Source organism: Canis lupus, chromosome 9 (genome assembly GCF_003254725.2).
Source record: "Canis lupus dingo isolate Sandy chromosome 9, ASM325472v2, whole genome shotgun sequence".
Classification (NCBI taxonomy): Eukaryota; Metazoa; Chordata; class Mammalia; order Carnivora; family Canidae; genus Canis; species Canis lupus.
The window spans coordinates 49,261,891-49,282,002 of record NC_064251.1 but is presented as its reverse complement, the minus strand read 5'-3'; the positions used below and the strand labels follow the sequence as shown (position 1 = coordinate 49,282,002).

Genomic DNA, 20,112 nt, shown 5'->3' with positions numbered 1-20,112 from the left:
GAGAGTCAGAAGCAGGGAAGCAGAATGAATAAGGAAATGTGGTCAGTACAGACAGTAGCGGGGGGTGGGGGGAAGCAAAGAGAGACCTGCAAGGGGAACGCAGTGGAAGTGTGTCCGACTGCGTGTGATGCAGGCCCTCAGGTTGGCCTGGACCACACATGGTCCCCCGGCCCTCTGAGTCTGTCCTGGAACTTTCCGGGTCTGACTTCCTCCATGGACAGTGGCTGTTGTTTTTGAGGTACTTTAATTAATGAGATATATTTAGTGTACTTGAGGAAGTCGAGCTAGGAGCTAATGGGGAGATGTGCCAGCAGGCACAGGAGGCAGGATGCAGGCAGGATGCAGGCAGGCAGCCGTGGTGCGTGTTGAACTGCAGGGCAAACTGCCCCGTTCTGGGCCCCTGCTCTTTTTGCCATTTATTGTTTCTAATTCTGTGGCTTATGGACAACGATGACTGGATCCCTAGCACTGGTCTAGACGTTCATTGGCGACCCATACCTCATAGAGGCCCTAATGGGCAGGTGGCCCTCTTGTCACGTGAGCAGTGCAGGGGTTCTTTTGGAGCAGAGGGACAGGACGCTGCACCTGGCCATGTCAAGAAGCCCAGGTATGCCTCAACCTGCCTGGACCATGGGGGAAGGAAGGGACATGCGGCTGACACGATGTACCTCCAGGTATGAAAGATGAGGACTCCTTGCCACCTGAGGCCTTGCCCCATTGGTGTTAGGGGCTTGGAGTCTATAGCCCAGTGTGTGGGGCTTGGGCCTCAGTTGTGCGACCTTTGAAAAAAAATTCCACTCTTCTCTGCCTGGGTTATCATTCTATTTTTTTTTTAATTTTTATTTATTTATGATAGAGAGAGAGAGAGAGAGAGAGGCAGAGACACAGGCAGAGGGAGAAGCAGGCTCCATGCACTGGGAGCCCGACGTGGGACTCGATCCCGGGTCTCCAGGATCACGCCCTGGGCCAAAGGCAGACGCCAAACTGCTGCGCCACCCAGGGATCCCCTGGGTTATCATTCTAGAAGGCACATTCCTCATGTGGGGAATAAAAGGCCACCATGTTCACGTGTTCAGGCCGTGGCACACTGTAAGTTGTGTGATTTCTCTGGCTCTAAATGGCATTTATGTTGCAGGATGCAGAGGGCTCCACCTGTTTGCACCTCGCTGCCAAGAAAGGCCACTATGATGTAGTTCAGTATCTGCTTTCCAATGGACAGATGGACGTCAACTGTCAGGTAAGCCACAACCTCTATGTAGACACTCCACTGGCCGACTGGTTCCTGACCCTTCTTCTCTGTAGGAGTGCTGGCCTCCTGCCTGTTGTCTGCAGCTCCCTTGCAAGGCCTTGGGAGGCCTGGCCTTCATGACTCTGGCTGCTGCCTCCCCTTGCTGACCGCTGGCTACTCTGAGAGCTCCCACCTATAATGGTCTCTGCACTGCTGCCTGGCCAGGGACTTGGCTCGGGGCATCTGCCTGGGCTACCTCAGCCTCCAGGTCTCGGGCCGCATGTGACCCCCTGAGTGGGGTCCCTGACCACCTGTGTGCCAGGTGCCCTCCCTCCCGTGGCACTGTTGTCCTTCCTAGGGGCACCTAGGAGTCACCCCGGCATGAGGAGGCCTCATATGCATCTAGTGGGTGACTCAGGAGAGCAGATGAGAGGGCTCCCCTCCCACTCGCTGGGACACAGACTCCTCCACTCCCTGGTGACTCTCTGGGCCTAGGACGACGTTCTTGGCCCATATGTTCTACCCCTCCCACCCCCCTTCAGTCTGGCTGCTGCTTCCAACTCAGCGCTCTGGGAGCCACCCTGGCAGAGACCCTCCTCAGTGGCCTAGAAAGGCAGTTCCCTGCCATGTGCCCCTGCTCTCACAGGGTCTGCACGCTCATGCTAGACCCCTTCTCCATTTCATCTTCTGTCTCCCATTACTTTGAGTCTTAGGCGTTTCTTCACCTGGCCTGGGCTGGGCCGGCTCAGCTCTCTGAGGCGGGCTTGTCCCTGCTCTGCCCCCAGTGCCCAGGTGATGTCCACAGCAAGCCTGCAGGGGCCACCCCACTGTAGTCACAGAGACTGCATGTCTCCCAGAGAGAGGTGTTGGCAGGGGGTATAGGAAGTTGTTTGAGAGTTGTTGGGGAAGGTTGCGCTTTCTGCCACCAGACCATGAGTTGGCAACGTGATACTCATTTTCTAAAGAGCTGCCTTTCTCCTGGTTTGAATAAAACTTTCCACAACCACTGAGTAAGGAGACAGGCCTGAGTTTGTGGAGTGGAAGAAAGCCAGCTTGTCAGAACCATGACAGACCCTGTGTATGGGGTTGGCCTGGGCAGGTGTTCTACTTCCTGCCCTTCAGGAAGAAGCAGGAGCTATGCATGGTCTCCATCAGTCTCCTGGGTGTGGACATCTGTCTGTCTGCAGTTCTTGGCAGCTGCTCTTGCTTCAGGCTTGGGGCTTATCTGTATCCCTGAGGCCTGTGCGTCCCACCAGCCAGACTTCTGGTCTGTAAGAGATGGTCTGGTCAGCAGCATTTCTTGGTCCTCACATGATCCAAGCAGGTGCGCTCTGGGGTACCAAGGGTGGTCCTGGCAGTGCCTGCCCACCGGTCTGGAGAGGACTGAAGTCACCTGGTGGGTCCATCCGTCCCCCTTACAACAGAGGATCTAATTCCATCTTGCACTCATGGAGATGCCCCGAGCTGGGTTTCCTCATACACCACATGGGGACTGAAACTGGCTCCCATCTCTTGGAGCCGTCGTAGAACTCTTTAGTGAAATCATGCTTCATGCTACTTGTCTGTAGGAACTATAATGGATTTTGGTGTATTTTTGGTGTGTGTTTTTTTTTTTTTTTTTGGTTTTTTTTTGTTCTGTTTGTTTTTGAAATTAGGATGATGGCGGCTGGACGCCCATGATTTGGGCCACTGAGTATAAGCACGTGGAGCTGGTGAAGCTGCTGCTGTCCAAGGGGTCTGACATCAACATCCGCGACAACGTGAGTCTCTCTGGCTGTTGCTGGTCCTAAGCTCCACCCAGGGAAGTGGGTCTTGGAGGAGGACGGAGGGCTCAGGGTGTGCAGAGTTAACAGTTGCAGCTCTGCCCTCATGTTCTGTGTTTTCAGTGGCCCCTGGACCCATTGTGGTTCCCTGGGATTGTTTTGTGTGTTGGCCAATTGCTGGGTGTAGATTGAAGGGAAATCTACCTGCCCCGTGGGTGGTACCTGCCTTTTTAGAGGCACATCTGGACTGTGATCGTGTCACTGACTGCCATGTCTGTGATCGAGACCACAGAGCCCAGGGCACACCCCACACCTGGGCAAGTAGAGGTGTGGGCACTAACTTGTCCTGCTTTTGCTGTCTGGGAAGGAAAGAAAGGGACCTACCATGTGCTCAGACCAGGACAACTAAGGTGCTTGTGTTGATGGCTAGTTTTGTGAGACAAATTTGTTCTTAGAAAAGTGTTTTGGGGGATCCCTGGGTGGCGCAGCAGTTTGGCACCTGCCTTTGGCCCAGGGCGCGATCCTGGAGACCCGGAATCGAATCCCACGTCGGGCTCCCGGTGCATGGAGCCTGCTTCTCCCTCTGCCTGTGTCTCTGCCTCTCTCTCTCTCTCCCTGTGTGACTATCATAAATTAAAAAAAAAAGAAAAGTGTTTTGGGGCCAAGGTCAGAAGACTCACCAATCCCTCTGGGAGTAATACTCCAGCCTGTGTATCAGACAGCAGGTGACTCTCGTTAATTTAAAAGGGTGTTTCTGGGGATCCCTGGGTGGCGCAGTGGTTTAGCGCCTGCCTTTGGCCCAGGGCGCGATCCTGGAGACCGGGATCGAATCCCACGTCAGGCTCCCGGTGCATGGAGCCTGCTTCTCCCTCTGCCTGTGTCTCTGCCTCTCTCTCTCTCTCTCTGGGACTATCATAAATAAATAAAAATTAAAAAAAATAAAATAAATAATAAATAAATAAATAAATAAAAGGGTGTTTCTGGGAAGGTCTTTGAGGACCTGCCCAGGAACAAGGCAGAGGGGCAGGGGTCCCAGGGTGGACAGACACAGTGTGCCCTTGCAGAGCCCTGTCTGCTGAGTCACCAAAAGCTGTAAATGGAAAATGTAGCTACAAACTCATTAAACTGATAATGGAATAAAAAAGGCAGTTGACAGTAAGACATTTCTCAAGCACGCCATTCAGTATCGTGGGAGTCAGTGTACCCAGGATGGGGAGCAAATGGTGAGTCTTGGTTCTGAGCCCCTGAGTGGGACAGGACTGTCCAGATCCCCGCTGCAAATATCACTTGGTCACTTACTGTTGCTGCTCGGCGTTGGGACCTTTCCCTGCATCTGTGAGCAGTTCCTGCCCTGAACCCAGGAATAGCAGGATGCAGGCCGGCATCTGGACTTGTGGCTCAGGCGTGGAATATTTCCATTAACGTCCCCAGAGCCAATGTCAGTACGATGACACTGCCCTGCAAGAGGCTAGAGGCGCCAGGTCAGCTGTGGTCGGGGGAGAGGGAAGCAGTATGATGAGGTCCAGCATGGCTGTGGCAGGGGGATGATCTGCCCTGCTGACCCTTCCTGGCATGTCAGGAGCAGCCTCCTTCAGGAGGAGTGGTTGTCGCAACTGCAACCCTGTGTCCTTGGTGGGTAGGTGTCCTCTCATGCAGCTGTCAGGTCAGGAGCATATGGGTACGTGGGCAACACACAGCCTCACAGAGTCCAATGGGTGTCAGCACTGGTACTGGTCGTGGTCCTCAGGAAACAAGAGAGTTGATTAAATTGCATGTTTGTTCCTATGACCAAGCAGCTGTATAATTTCACCTTATATTGTGACACCTTTTATTGGTGTGAAGTGGGAGACTGCACTATTGAAAGTGTACAGTTAGAGGAGTGTTAACCCCAGATACCGTCACCTCGTCAAGACTGGTCATGACACTCACTCTCAAGTTTCCTCCTGCTGCTTCATAGCCTCCACCCACAGCTCTGCTTTCTGTTTGTGAGGTTGGTTTTCCATAGCTGGATCCTTGCAGTGTGGATGTTGCTCAGACGGCATCAGCCTGGGAGTCACTATTGCTCATTTGTCCTTCACCTGGTCGTGGATTTTGGCTTTTCTGGGTCCTGGCTCTCGCCCACGGCTGCTGTGGACACTCAGGCATGTGTCTTCACGTGGGCACATGTTGTCATTTCTCTCCCATGAAACCTGGGTCACCTAAGGAGGCTGCACAGCTTCCAGAGTGGCTGTGCCTAAGAGTCATATCTGAGGGCGGCTCCTTCACACCCTCCCCAGCACTTACTCTGGCCAGTCTTTGTGTTCTTTGTGGGCCGGGCGGTTTCCGGTGTGTGTGTGTGTGTATCTGTTCAGATCTTTTGCTCATTTTTATCAGATCATTTTTTCTTATTCTTCATTTTGAAAGTTGCTGTATTTTCTGTATGCAAGTTCTCTATATCAGATGTTTTACTAGCCCTAACAATTGTTTTTGAGAAGCAGATGCTTTTTAATACTGAAAAAGTCCAGTTTATTAGTTATTTTCTACCTGTGGATCATGTGTTTGGTGTTGTCTTTAAGAAATCATTGCCTGACCCAAGATCCCAAAGACATTCTCCTGTGTTTTCTTATAGTGATTGTTTTGCATGAGGATGTCTAGACATTCCAGCCCATCTGTCTAAAAGCCGTCCCTTCTCCACAGAACTGACTCTGCCCCTTTGTGCACATGTGTGCGGCTCTGTCCGCTGTGCCATGGCCCACATGCATCTGCCCCTGTGCCTGTGCTTGCGCTCTCAGTGAGGACAGAGTGCTGTGTGCTTGCCCAGGCCTCATGCTGTTGCTCTGAGTTGTGGGGATACCACAATACGTTGTCACATCGTTTCCACTGTCGTGATCTTTTGGAAACACTGTAGTGAGGAAAGTCTCAAGTCTCAGCACCTGCTGCCACCACTTTCTTTGCTCCTTATTCACTTACTTAGGTCCTTCAGTGCAGGGTCACTTTTCTTCTACACATCAGACTTGTTTGTTGCGTCATGGGGTGCTGGACTGCCCCTGATGAGTGCCTGCAGATTCCTTATCTTGCCTTCACTTTTTTTGGGAGGTATTTTGCTGGGTGTGCACTTTGGTCAACAGCTTCTTTCAGTACTTCATGCACACAGCCTCCCTGTTGTCCTCACTGACGTGTTTCCCACAGGGAATTCTCGGTGGCACCTTGTCCTTATTTCTAGATACAGTGCATCTGCTTTTTTTTGGCAATTTTAGGATTTTCTTTTTGTCACTAGATTTTAACAGTTGAATTATGATGCACCTTGTGTCACTCGTGCATGTGTCGCACGTGTGAGGTCACGGCTTGTGAAGCGTGAGTCAGTGATGTTAGGGTTAGGATGTCAGGTACAGACCCCTGCCCTCATTCCTCCCCAGAGTGTTTCTGCCTGGCCCCCTTCACAGGGGCCACTCGCTCTGTAATTATCAGGTGGCTGGAAGGTGTTCCCAGCTCAGTGATGCTCTTTTCATTTTTCTTTCTTTTTTTTTTTTTTTATTTATTTATGATAGTCACAGAGAGAGAAAGAGAGACAGAGACACAGGCAGTGTGAAGCAGGCTCCATGCACCGGGAGCCCGACGTGGGAATCGATCCTGGGTCTCCAGGATCGCGCCCTAGGCCAAAGGCAGGCGCCAAACCGCTGCGCCACCCAGGGATCCCTCTTTTCATTTTTCTCAATCATGTTTTTCACTCTGGATCACAATTTAGCTGGTTTTACAGCTGCTTTGCTGGTCTTAATAACAATTTTGCTGTGTCTTCAAGCTCAGTAATTTTTTTCTTTATAGCCTGTAACGGTGTTAGTCTCATCCAGTGTGTTTCTGTCAGACATCGTGCTTGTCAGCTCCGGAAGTTTTGTTTGCAACCTTATGTTGGTGCCAGACATTTTGGTTTTACCGAGCTGTGAATTTCTGTATTTTCCTGGAAAAGTCTTAAGCTTTGTTCTGGGTGCAGCAAAGTGGCTTGGAAATAGTCTGTTTTGGGTTTTGCTTTCTAGGTTTGTTAGGTGAGCTCAAGCAGGTCTCAGCTCTTTATGCTTCAGCTTTGGAGGTGTGTCTTGGAGGTCCAGGATGGGAATGTCTGATCTCCAGAGGCCTCTTCCCAGCCTTACCCCTGTTTTGTGAACCCCAGCTGCCTTAGCCACTGGCTCTCACTTCCTACCTTTGAACTTCTGGTCTCTCCCTGTGCTGAGGCTGGATCTCAGGACAGTGAGTGGACAGACCCAGGCCGTATTTGTTTCTACTTTCAGGGATGTAGCCCTTCATTGCCTGGTGTCCAGTGTCTTGAAAACCATTGTTTCACACATTTTTTTTTGGAGGGGGCAGATTTTATTTACTTGACAGAGAGCATAAGCAGGGGGAAGGGCAAAGGAAAAGGGAGAAACAGACTCTCCACTGAGCAGGGAGCCCGACGCAGAGCTCCATCCCAGGACTCGGAGATCATGACCTGAGCCAAGGGCAGATGCTTCACCGATTGAGCCCCTCAGGCTCCCCTATTTCACATATTTTGACTATTTGGCTCTTTCAGGCAGGAGGGTAAATCCAGATGGTCCCTCTGGCCTGGTCTCTGCTAGAACCAAAGTGCTGTCTGTCACTTCAGATGTGTGGGTCAGGCCTTTTGTAACCCAGCAGGCAGATGTCAGCTAGTCTGGGACTGCATTCCTCTGCTAGGAGGAGCCTAGGTGGACACAGACAGTCTTAGCATGTGATTCTGGTTATAATATAATAGGTCCTTCTGATGAAGGAATGAAAAAAGAGGCCCCTCAGGAAACCACCTTTTGTTCTGGAGCTTGCAAATGTATGGAAGATGGAAAGATGAGAGGGATAGCAGGCATCCCAGTGCAGCGTCCAGTAAAGGAAGCTCCAGGCAGATCCATGCTTTTCAGAAAATACTGAGGCTGACAGGAGCCCATGGTGAAGCCTGTGCTAGGGGCTAGACACTGTTTGTGAACAGACAGGACCACATGGTTTGACTTATCTCTTTCCTCAAGTTCATTGGGCCGCAAGCATTGGATGCACTCCGATTGTCCTCAATCACTGGAGCGTTCCAGGGGGTTCTGTGGGTGGGAAGGGGGCAGGATTGAGGCATTCAGAGTCACATAGCCGGCATATGGGTTCCATGGGGACTGATGTGGGCGCAGCTGGGCACGCAGTGCATGGGGCTCTGCTGGTGGGGGGGCCAGAGTGGGCAGCCAGGCTTGATTTCAGTGGTGGCTCCTGTGAGGTACTGGGACTTCAGCACCCTCTCTGCCAGGAGAGCAGGAAGTGCTTCCAGGGCCACAAATTTGCACCTCTAAGCGCTTAAGCCTCGAGAGCATTTAAGCCCTGAGAGCATGTCAGGAAAAGAAAGGGCTAAAGTATTCAGTGCCTGAGTCCACAGGAAGACGGGAACCACCTGAAGGTCATGACCATGAGCTAGTGGCCTGCGCTGCAGGGGTGGGGTCAGAGCAGCTTTCATATTTGTCCCCAGGGTGGTTGCTTCACGGCTATGTCATGGCTACTTTGTGCTCATTTCCCACCTGGCAAGGCCACATGTTCCCTATACTTAACGTGTGTTCCTCATCGGTCACACAAGTTTTACATTTTTATACCTTTTGTGTATTTGTTTTCAAAATTACAGTGTAGTTTATACACAGCACAAATGGTTTTTTTCTAATCTTTGATTTAAAATGATTTCCCTACTCCTACTGTCTCCTCTCTCAAATCAATCAATCAATCCTTTTTAAAAAGGGAGGGGGGCACCTGGGTGGCTCACAAGCTTAAGCGTCTGGATTCAGCTCAGGTCTTGATCTCGGGTCCTGGAATCGAGCCCCACATAGGGCTTCCAGCTCATCAGAGAGCCTGCTTCTTCCTCTGTCCCTCCCCCTGCTCGGGCTCTCTCTCAAATAAATAAATCTTTAAAAAAATAAATAAAAGTTTTATTTTACAGGGGTTTTTATGAAGTAAAATTTTAGTGTGATCAAATTTGTCTACATTTTATCTTTTAAAAATCTTACACAAGTGTCCTGTTTTGCAATTGTACTTTGTTACAGAGTGAATATAATTTTAAAAAGTAGATAACTTGGGGCAGCCTGGGTGGCTCAGCGGTTTAGTGCCACCTTCAGCCCAGGGCCTGATCCTGGAGACCTGTGATAGAGTCCCACATCGGGCTCCCTACATGGAGCCTGGTTCTCTCTCTGCCTGTGTCTCTGCCTCTCTCTCTCTCTCTCTCTCTCTCTCTCTTTCTCATGATAAATAAATAAAATATTTTTTAAAAGTAGATAACTTACTCCCAGATGTTACGTTAATAGTGTGCTTAGGTTGGTCTAATTTCAGATGATTTTTTATTCTATTTTTAAAATAGTACTGTGATTATGTTACTTTTATGATGAAAACAAAACAAAAAAGGAAGCTCCCTCAGCACTCAGATGGGTCTTTGCTCTCCCCTTGGTGTGCTGTGCCGTCTGTCTGTGCAGGAGGAGAACATCTGCCTGCACTGGGCTGCGTTCTCGGGCTGCGTGGACATAGCCGAGATCCTGCTGGCTGCCAGGTGTGACCTCCACGCCGTGAACGTCCATGGAGACTCGCCCCTGCACATTGCAGCCAGGGAGGACCGCTATGCCTGTGTCCTGTGAGTGGCTCTGCTGCATGCAGCCCCTGCCAGGCTCCTAGGGTGGGGGCGCCCTGGTGCCCCAGGTCCTCCCAGGGAAGCTTCTTCCACAAACAGCCAGAGGTGTAAGGGTCCCATTCCACATGTGAGGTCAGTCTGGTTATTTCTGGTTCAGGGAGGATGGTTGTTAAGAATCCCCAAATACATAGGTGAGTGTGGAGATGAGTCTCACCCAGCACCTCTCATCAGAGGGGAGGGGACAGGCCCCTCTGGGACAGGTTCAGGAGGGACAGAGATGTTGGTGTTTACCACTCGCCACTCTGAACCCCTTCCCGTCTCATATGAGTGAGAGACGGTGCGGTTGGGGTTCTGGGGAGTCATCCTCTCATGAGTGGGTGCGGTTGGGGTCCTGGGGTCCAGAGTGGTTCTCGCTCTGCTGTCAGTGGAAGCTCTGAGTGTGGGGGACAGGACCTCGGGTCCCTCCATCTCACCTGGAAATGAGGGGGAGCCCTGCTGTGGGCCACACGCCCACTCAGACTGGGACCTTGGTGGCAGCTCGGCAGAGAAGGTTGTGCGTGAGGCCCTTGAGTGGGGCTGGGTGAGCTGTCCCGCTTCCAAGTGGATCAGGACCCTGGACACGGCCAGCTGGTGTGGTTTACCTGCTTCATGCTGGCCCTGGGCGTCCATGAGCCTCTGAATGGAAAAGCCAAGAGCCCTCAAGTACCATCTCTTGTTCTTTACACACAGTTCTGGAGCAAAAAAAAAAGACTGATGTAGTATGTTCCTGGTGAGTCAGGGCAGGTCTTTCTAGAAGCACCGGTCAGCAAGCTTAATACCAAGATAAATGATGTGTTCCTTTTATTTTTACTGACTGTAATTATTTTGTAAATCTCATTCTCATATCTTTTAAATTAAGGTCTGAATGTTTTATTGGCTTACATTTTTCCTTTTAGCCTCTTTCTTTCTCGGGATTCAGATGTCACCTTGAAAAACAAAGAAGGAGAGACGCCCCTGCAGTGTGCAAGCCTTAACTCCCAGGTGTGGGACGCACTGCAGATGAGTCGGGCGCTGCGAGACGCAGCTCCCGACAGGCCTGTCCCGATGGAGAAGACCGTGAGCAGGTGAGGAGACCACTCTGGGCCAAGGGCTGACGGACGGGGGTTGCAGAGTTGGAAACTGAGGCTTCCCTCCCAACTGAGGCCACAGTGCCTGGCCCCAGGCTCAGCGGCTGCCCTGTGGGGGTGTTGCTTATCACAGCAAAAGGTAATGTCCCCCCTTCCCGGTGGCAGAGACATTGCTCGAGGCTATGAGCGAATCCCCATCCCGTGTGTCAACGCTGTGGACAGCGAGCCGTGCCCCAGCAACTACAAATATGTTTCTCAGAACTGCGTGACATCCCCCATGAACATTGACAGGAACATCACCCATTTGCAGGTCAGCTGTGGTAGGGGGTGCTGGCCCCTGGGGCTTGGGTCCACAGGGGTTTCCCCCAGAAGACCCAGCCCTCACAGTGTGTGCCTTCCACTGATAAGTTGAAAGGCAGATAAAGATTCTTCCTGAAAATGGATCCCGATCCCGTGCTGGGTCCCTGGCCCCCAGAGCAGTGCTGATGCTCCCTGGTGAGTGGTGGTTTGGGGGCCACACAGGTGAGAGGAGCCTGTGCAGCACCAGCTGCTGAGCTCCTCTTGGAGTGATGGCAGATATACACCCGCAGGCAGGGCTGTGGCTCTCTTGGCCTTGCCTTTCCCACTGAGTGGCTTGGCCTCAGTTCTGGGCCTCAGGATTTCTGTTACCCAGCCCTGCTCTCAGCCCCATGTTGCTGACCACCCTGCCTCCCCCTTTCCCTTGGGCTCTTTATCCAGAGCCCCTTGTGCACGCTCTCCGTGTCTTAGTGGCTGGGTATGTCCCGCTGTGTGCCCTCTTCCTCGGGGACTGCACGCCCCTTGGTGTCCTTGAGAATGGAGATGTTAGAGCCTCTCACTTTTCTTCCCTGTGGGCCTGGCTTTCTGAAGGTGCATATCAAAGCTGACACACGTAGTAAGCGGAGCGCGTGCCCCCCCCCCCCCCCCCCACCTGATGTGCTATCTCCCTGCAGTACTGCGTGTGCATCGACGACTGCTCTTCCAGCAACTGCATGTGCGGCCAGCTCAGTATGCGGTGCTGGTATGACAAGGTGAGCTGCGGCCAGGGCGAGCTGGGGTGGTGAGTCTCCTGTGGCCCTGGACTGTGCCTGGCCAGCCTTGGGGAGGAGGGCTGCAGGTGAGCCAGTGCGGGAGGGCAGACCCATTGGGGGCAGGGTTGTGGGGCAAGGCTGACCGGCTCTTGTGGCCACCGGGGAGATGACTCTGAGCCCAGCATCCAAGGGAAGAAGCTCCAGTGCTGTTGGCCTCGGGGGTTCAGAGGTCATCCGTGGTGCCAGGAACCAGGGTGACCTGGGGTGGGGACAAGAGAAGCCGCAGTCGATGTCTCCAGAGTCGCCTTGGGTAGAAAGGGCATGGCATGGGCCTGGGGGCATGTTTGCTGCCAAGTGAGAGGCTACAGCACTCACTCTGAGGGCATGTGCTCTACAAAGCACGGCCATGCTGAAGGTGGGCGAGAGCCAGCATCTCAAGCACAGTTCTCACTATTGACAGAAGTCTCGGACACCACGGAGCTTTGGACTTGGCCCCAAGGTCCAGGGTGTTGCCTGGTGGCTTTGCCGTATCTGGGCATAGGACAGGGAAGCAGGTGGCCGGGTCCCTGCAGAGCAAGGCCCAGAGCGCAGGATGGCAGCATGTGGCCAGTAAACCCGGGGGTGCTGACCCCGTGAAGGCAGTGGAGAGGCCCGTGGCAGAGGCCTTGGGAGACTGAGGGTTCCAGGGAGGAGGAGGGAGGCCAGGCAGGGCGACAAGACTGAATCTGTGTGCACGTCTGCTCTGGTGCTTCCTGTCCAGGCACGAACGCGCAACGTGACACTGCTGCCCCACTGTGGAGTTTGACCGGAAACTGTCGTTTTTGTATCAGTGTTTCAGTTTGTAAAACTGTGTTGGTGTCAGTTTATTTAGCATGAATGGCGAGCCATGCTCAGTCCTGACTGCACGTCTGTCCCCAGGATGGCCGGCTCCTGCCTGAGTTCAACATGGCTGAGCCGCCCTTAATCTTTGAGTGCAACCACGCCTGTTCCTGCTGGAGGAGCTGCCGGAACCGCGTCGTGCAGAATGGCCTCAGGTAAGCGCCAGCTCCCATGGACCCTGCCCAGGTGTGGGATTCTGGGCCGTTCAGTGCAGGGAGACGTCAGGGGTCTCTACTTTCAAGGTTTGAGAACAACTCCGGTTGCTTGACAAGTTCATTGTGTTTATGTGTATTTCACCAGACGGGGCATTGTGTTTCCATGCATGTGCATGTTTGCAGTAGAGACATAGACACTATCTTGTCTGAGCTCCTTGTCTCCTGGTGGAGTCACAACTGGTATAAATAATATGAGGCCTGCTGAGCAGCCCAGTCATTGGTGAGGCCCGAGGATGGGGCCATCCAGGCCCAGGAGCCGGAGGCTAGGGAACAGGCTCTTCACTTCCGAGTGAACACATGCACGGCTACCCTAGGGCTGCTGTCACTCTGTTTTAAATCTCAAACCATTTCTGAAATATTCTATGTTGTCTGAGTATCTGTAACAGCAGCAGCACAGGAATGCTCAGGTATAAAACATTGCCAACCACATGGGCCCCTTGTTCTTAAGCAGTCAGGGCACATGGTCTGAGAGGTCTGGCCGGCACCCGACCGTGAACTTTTCCTCTCGGGCATGTGCTTGAGAATTAGAAGACCTCCTTGGCTGTGAGTTGTGATGGGAGATGCACACATGACGTCTGTCTAGCTTCACAGTATTTTGGAGTTTCTCAGTATCTGTGGTCGGAGAGTGCTTCTGACCAGCCCTCCTGTCCCGTCTGCCAGAGGACCCCTGGACGCACCAGCACCAGGGGACAGGTAGTCCGCATTGGCTCTGGGCCTGGGAGAGCTCCCTGCCTGCCCTGAGGGGACACACAGTGTCAGCCCTTCTGCCCTTCACTGCTGCCTGGGGGCATGGCCACACATGCCCCCATGTTACAGATGAAGGAACGGGCATAGGGAGGGCTGTGCGCTGGCAGTCGGGCCGAGTCCTGGGTGCGTCTCCCGCTCTGAGGGTGGTGTGCTGAGGGCTTCCTTACACACAGAGCTCCAAGGTGCTGTCCAGACAGGAAGGCAGCATCCCGCACCCTATGTGCTACTGTGGCTGACAGTGTCATCAGCACATGAGCATCAGGGAACTTGGCTGTGAATGGCCGACTGTCTTCTAGGGCGAGGCTACAGCTCTACCGGACACAGAACATGGGCTGGGGCGTGCGGTCCCTGCAGGACATCCCCCTGGGCACCTTCGTCTGCGAGTAAGTGCGTGCCTGGGTCACCCCAGGGCTGCCGCTGCTGCTGTCCCTGCCATTTCGGGCACAGCACAGCAGCGCGGGGTGAGAGGCTGCCAGGGCCCTGGCCATGCCTGGGACTTGTGGGTGCCCTTGGAAACCAGCCCATGTCGTCTCCACCCCTCACCTATCTCCCTGGTTTCCACCTGCACTTAGCCTCTCACTGAGTCTGGGGCTGTTATGGTGGTTGTGGTCAGTGGTTCCAGGACAGTGTCATTGTGGGTCCGGGTCAGAGGAGGAGTTCCTGTGTCATCATCTTCCGGGACCTGAAGTTAGATCCCACCCAGTCATGGGCATATTCTCTAAACATTTGTCCATAGCTCCAGGGGATAGGCTGTGCCATGGCTGCCCTGGGCCCCATCCTGCAGTCAGGGGGGTCTTGCTGTCCTCACCTGCACCCTGCTGCCCACAGGTATGTCGGGGAGCTCATCTCTGACTCGGAAGCTGACGTTCGGGAAGAAGACTCTTACCTCTTTGATCTTGACAACAAGGTAATGCGTTTGGAGGGGTTGGGTGTAGAGAGCTGGCTGTGGCCGTGCGGCGTGGGAGCGGTAAGGAGGCTCGCCCACACCGGCCCAGCGTCCCTGACAGCCACACTGGCACACTTGTGCACGCAGGATTCGCAGGGCACCTGCACTTGGGCCGTGACCCGGGAGGTCCCTGAGCTCATGCACGAGGAGCCTGCCTGTGACCCCAGCTGTTCACCAGGGTTAGAGCTCGCAGCCATTAGGGGAGAGGCCGCGTGCGCATGGTGACAAGCAAACAAGAGCCAGCCTCACAATGGGCAAGGGATCTCAAGTGTGTTTCAGCTACCATCCTGGTTGTTGGGACAGCAGGCGGGCCCCGGGCTTTACCCCGAGACCCGGGTTTCCAGGGCATTTGGAGGCTGCTTCCTGCCCTGATGCCTGTGCTGCTCTTAGTTCCTGATTTGCCTGCTTGAGAACTTCCTGGCATGGTCGGCATGGAAGTAGGGACCCAAGCCCAGGCCTTTATGCCTGCCTGCCCCAGCCCTGCCCCCAAGCTCAGCTCTCAGAGCCACGTATGCAAGACAGGCCTTCTGAGAGGGGAACCCATGTGCCAGGTGGTCACGGGATGCAGGTGCTGGCAGCCTCCACCTGAGACCCTCCAGGGAGCCCCCCGCCCCCAGAACCCCCATCCTACACCTTGAGCTGTTGGCCTGTTTGGCTTGTGGCAGTCTTGACATGTTCTGGGGGAAACGTTCTTTGACATTTGTGTCTTGCAGATGGCTTCTCTCTGTGCCTTGTTGAGGTCTTGATGTCTTTTAATGAACAGAAGTTTTTATTTTTATTGTAGTCGAATTTATCCGCTCTTGCTACATGCTGTGGGTGTTTGTAATGCCTCAAGTGAAACCAGGCTTTTTACAGCCAGGACTATACAGAGGCACATGTGTGGCATCTCCAGAAATCAGGCCGACCTCACGTGGGTGTGTCGTCGTTGCATGCAGGGTCCAGCATTATTTTTCCCTGTGTTGACATCTGCATGACTCAGGACCGTTTGTGGAGGAGATGGTATTTTCCCCACCCCTGCGCAACATGCCTGGGCTCCCTTTGTCCCGTCTGCCAACCATCCTACCTTCTGTCCTCTTATCTTGGGGTCTTGAGGGTGTCTTGCTCTTCTCGGTCTCTTAGTTTCTGTGTAAGTTGGAGAGTCAGCTGGATAAGTTGTACAAAACCCGTAGGATCTGATTAGGGCAACATTGAACCCATGACCTGGGGTCATTGGGGTTTCTGCCACCTGCTTTTCTAGGTGATGAGTACGGTGTATCCTCTGCTGGTTTGTCATCTTCAGTTGCCCCTACTGACACTCGGTGGTGCCCTGTGTGGGATCTTGTAAATGTTCTGTTGGATTTTTTTTTTTTATCTGATAAGATTTTGGCCATTTTACTTTTTGGGTCAAATTTTATTGTAACTCTTTTATATTCAGTCAACTTTAAGCCTGTGATTTTAGTTTTGACAAATGTGTGTATGGTCTAATTCTCACTATGAGCAGGGTCTGGAGCACCCCGGCCCTATGGCACCCCCACCGTGGTTGGCCGTGGAACTGCCATCTGTCTTTGCTGCGGGGTTTTTCCCTGCGCAGAGCTCCCATACGTGCAGTCAGAGCATGTGCTTCTCTGTGTCTGGCTTTGTGATCCACCCGAGTGGTGGCAGGTCCCACGACCCACTGATGCCCATCACCACCAGGTGAGAGGCCGTTGGCAAAGATGGGGCTGGCCTCGCCCCCACCCGACTCCTGCTCCACCTGCTGCTCCCTTTGGCCTGTGTCTGTGGCTTGTGCATCCTGGTGTGTAAGGGGCCGCGAGCACAGCATAGCCCCCTGGGTCTGCCCAGCTCAGGGCTGTGTCCCATGGGCATGGCTGCACCTGTGCACCCTCTTGCTCCCTCCCCGTTTCCAGGGTCTGACCAGCTAGTACCGTGACACCTGCCCTCTCCCTGGCCCAGACTGTCCCCAGGCCCTGGTTCTGTTCAGAGCCCAGGGTTGCCCTCTCCTTGCTTTTCTAGAACCTTTTGTATCTGCCTCCTTTGCCTGAATCTGCCCCAGTTGACCAGGGCACCCCCGCATGCTCGGCATCTTGGAGGGACAAGGGTGGGCACGGGTGATTTATCAGAAAGACTTTAAAGAGCAAGCGGCACACACATGGTCAGGGACCGTGTTAGAGACCTGAGGAGCCTCGTGCACTGTGGAAGAAGGCTGTGTTCCCGCAGCTGTGAATTGATGCTGAGCAGCAGGCGGGTGTGAGGAGCTGGTTGCCCCAGAGGTGGGCAGCCTGCTGTTGGTCTGCATACCTGCGCCCCTGCCCTTTGGAGCCTTGAGGCAGGAGCTTAGGGAAAACCAGAAGAACAGTCTCACTGGGAGACGCTGGGCAGGAGGTGAGGGGTGCGCAGGCAGCGTGGGGCAGAGGGCTCACGTTGCTGCCCATCCCCTGGCATGGGGGGTCTGCCACATGTCCTGCAGGCTTCAGGGGGATGGGGTCTCCCCTCAGAGGGTCCTGGACAGGCTGTGGCCTTTCTGTGGGGGCGTTGCCCCTGGCATGGGGCCTTCTTTCCCTGCGGATGCCTGGCCCTTCTGTGGGCCCCTTAGTTGTCCTGCCCCTCACCCACGCCAGGTGCCCCCTCTGCTTCTGCTGCCCTGTGGTCTCTTAGTGAGGAAGAGAGAGTTGCTCCAAGATCCCTGTTTCTTGCCTTTGTGGACGGTTTCTTCTTCATATTGTGACAGCACTCACTGTACAGAAAAGTGGAGAAAGCCCTGTCCTCAGATCCCGTTGTCCATCTGTCATGCCGACAGTGTGACGTCTGTCACAGAACTGCTGTTTCCTCCTGAGGAGTCTGTGTGCACCTGCGGTGGTGAGACTGAGCCCAGTTTCCCCAGACTGCACCACTGGTTTGCCCTGGCTGTCCCTTCTCACAGTGGCAGCCACCCCCTCACGCGGTCCAGCCAGAACCCACACCTGTGTGCGAGCCGACCCGTCTCCCATGTTGTCTGCACACGGGATAAGAGCAGAGGTGTCCCAGAGGCCACGGGGTCTGCCTCCCCCAGCTCAGGAACAGGGGAGTCACGGCTGCCTGCCCTTGGGATTCCTGGCCCTCCTAGAGGCAGCCTGCCCTTCTTGTTTCCTACAGATTCTTCTGTTGGGAGGAAAAAGCTTCCCCGCCCAGACCTGGGCTTGCAAGTGACCCTCAGGGTCAGGCGGGTGAACATGTGCTCCTGCCATTCTGTCACCATTTTGGGGGCAGCAGAGCCAATGGTGGTGCAGGGTTGGGACCTAGTTTCCCTTCTCCTCACATGTTGTTGTGGCTCCTGGGTGCTCTGACCCGTTGTCACCAGAACCATGGCCCGTGGAGCCTGCTCACGCGCTGCCTTGCCTCCTGTAGCATCCCTGTGTCCAGCTCCCCTCGTGTGGCCTCAGATTTGTCTAAGCTGCCCCGGGGCCTGGCCATGGAGGTAACACTTCGTCACCACGTCAGGACACCAGGGTGTTCGCTGTCTGCAGGGTGCCATCGACCCTGCATGGACTCCTCAAGGGCAGAGCTCTGGAATAAAGGAATCACTAGGCATGTGCTCGTGCCCTTGTTCCTGCAGGAGTTTGCCCAGGCCCTGGCCATCGGCATCCTGCCTTTCAGCAGTGTCAGATGGTTCAGTGGAGCGCCAATGACATGCCAGCCACAGGCACAGTCCCGCAAGAGTGTGCAGCCAAGTGCGCCAAGCACCCGCTTGCAGCACGTGGTGCCATTTCTCTGGGTGGGTGAGTGAGCAGTTGGATTCACAGGTGTATTTATTTATCTTAGGGTTGGGGCACCCGGTGGGCTCAGTTGGAGTGTGAGGCTCTGGATTTTGGGCTTATGAGTTTGAGCCTCATGTTGTGGCAGAAAGTACTTTTACAATAAATAAGTTCTAGAATCTTGCAACTTATTTAGTTACATAAAGTATTTACTAATTTTGGAAGTGGAGACTACACGAAGGTATCCTGTTCAGGAAGGCCTGTCTGTTCTGTTTCCGTTCACTGCCCCCAGGGAACTTTAGAAATACAGGGAAAGCATCCACGTGTGTTCCTGTTTCCTTGCCTTTGTTAGAGGAAAGGTGGAACCCTCTCCCCTCCTGTTTCTGAGGCACGTCTGGAGCTCCGGGGTCATATGCTCGGGTACATGCACATCACCCTTGTGGTTTGGGGAATGTTGAGGTTGAGTCTGGCCCTCCCTGCAGCTACAGCAGCATCTGCGCTTGGGGGCCGTCTGGTGACTTGCACAGCCTAGGAGGGAGGGACGTGCACTGAGGATTTCCAATGACCCTTCTTTCCTGCTGTGTCACCCATGGAGAGACAGGCTCTGCTGGACGTCACTGAGGACTGTGTGATCAAGAGCTCTGCTGTCCCCATCTGGTCGCACAGCGTCCAGGTCGCCTCGGGCTGGGCTCCATTGGTTTTCTGTTCTCTTTAGAATGTGTCCATTTTTTCGGTTCTTGGTCCACATTTATGTATTGGTAACTGCCATGGGCTGCTCTGAGGCATGTCGTGTAGCTTGATTGTGGCAGGGCTGGGGTGTGGCTCCTGTGCATCTGTCCCCTGTGTCCCCCGGCATCTATCTTGGCTCTGGTGGGGACTTGTGCACATGGAGCCTGAGCCCCGCTGTGCCCGCCAGTCATGGTTCCAGCCGCTTGCTCCCGACTCCATGTGAGGGTCCTCCCCTTGGACCCCACTCAACCAATGCAGGTCAGAGTTTGTCAGGCTGTTTGCAGGAGGGGAGGTGCTTTCCACAGGGTGGGGCTCCCTGCACGTGAGTCCAGGACACCTATGGGCAGAGGCCAAATTCTGAGCCATGGGAGTGACTTTGGGGTCTGCCCGGAGGTGGGACTGCTGGGCCAGGGGCACATATGCCTTTGGTTTGGTGGGAGAATCGTCTGAGTCCAGCTTTGCCCCCCCAGGCTGCTGTGTGCAGGGCAGATACACGAAAGGTCCCCTTGTCATTGTGTCTGGTTTTCCATCCCAGACGTCATGCTCGGTTCCTGTGACCATGTGAGGTCCCTGCTCATCGGCTCCTCATCGTGAGGGGCAGATGTGGTGTGACCGGGCTCTCTGCTCAGGGCCCCAGGGGCAAAGCAGTGCACAGGGGAGACATGCCTGCTTCTGCTGAGGGTTGTAGGACACATCTCCTCATGGCCATGCACAGCCCTGGCCCATGGTCCCTCGACCTTGCACCCTCAGCTCCGGGTCTCTGCTTCCTACAGGGTGAGACCAGGCCCCAGCCAAGTTCCTTTCTCACCTCTCTGCTACATCGCATACATCACCCCGGCAGGGTCCTGGGGCCACCTATGCCCCCACTCCTCCCTGTGGCCGTATCCCTGTGTTGTGCTCATAACCACTGCTCAGGAGCCTCCTGGCAGCCCTCAGCCTCAGCGCTGCCTCCCTCCTCCTTCCCACCTGCCCAGCTGCTCCTTGGGATCTGGCCCTGCTCTGTCCCTAGGTCCCTGGGATCTGCCCCCACACTCCCATACCTGGCAGCAGCCGAGCATCACATGGTGCACACCTGGCTGGTGCAGCAGGAGAGTGTGTGTGGGTGGCCTTCCCCAGCACGG

General features: G+C 54.3%; 1 protein-coding gene across 7 annotated transcripts in view; it reads left to right on the top strand.

Annotated features, from left to right (window-relative positions):
• Window positions 1-20,112, top strand: part of EHMT1 (euchromatic histone lysine methyltransferase 1) — a 144,487-nt gene that overhangs the window by 122,621 nt on the left and 1,754 nt on the right. For all 7 annotated transcript variants that reach the window (XM_035720406.2, XM_035720404.2, XM_035720408.2 and 4 more), the window contains 9 exons: window positions 1,136-1,237; window positions 2,884-2,988; window positions 9,459-9,613; window positions 10,546-10,713; window positions 10,882-11,026; window positions 11,688-11,765; window positions 12,684-12,799; window positions 13,903-13,989; window positions 14,435-14,513. In XM_035720406.2, the coding sequence (XP_035576299.1) occupies window positions 1,136-1,237; window positions 2,884-2,988; window positions 9,459-9,613; window positions 10,546-10,713; window positions 10,882-11,026; window positions 11,688-11,765; window positions 12,684-12,799; window positions 13,903-13,989; window positions 14,435-14,513 (1,035 nt within the window). The remainder of the gene's footprint in view (window positions 1-1,135; window positions 1,238-2,883; window positions 2,989-9,458; window positions 9,614-10,545; window positions 10,714-10,881; window positions 11,027-11,687; window positions 11,766-12,683; window positions 12,800-13,902; window positions 13,990-14,434; window positions 14,514-20,112) is intronic.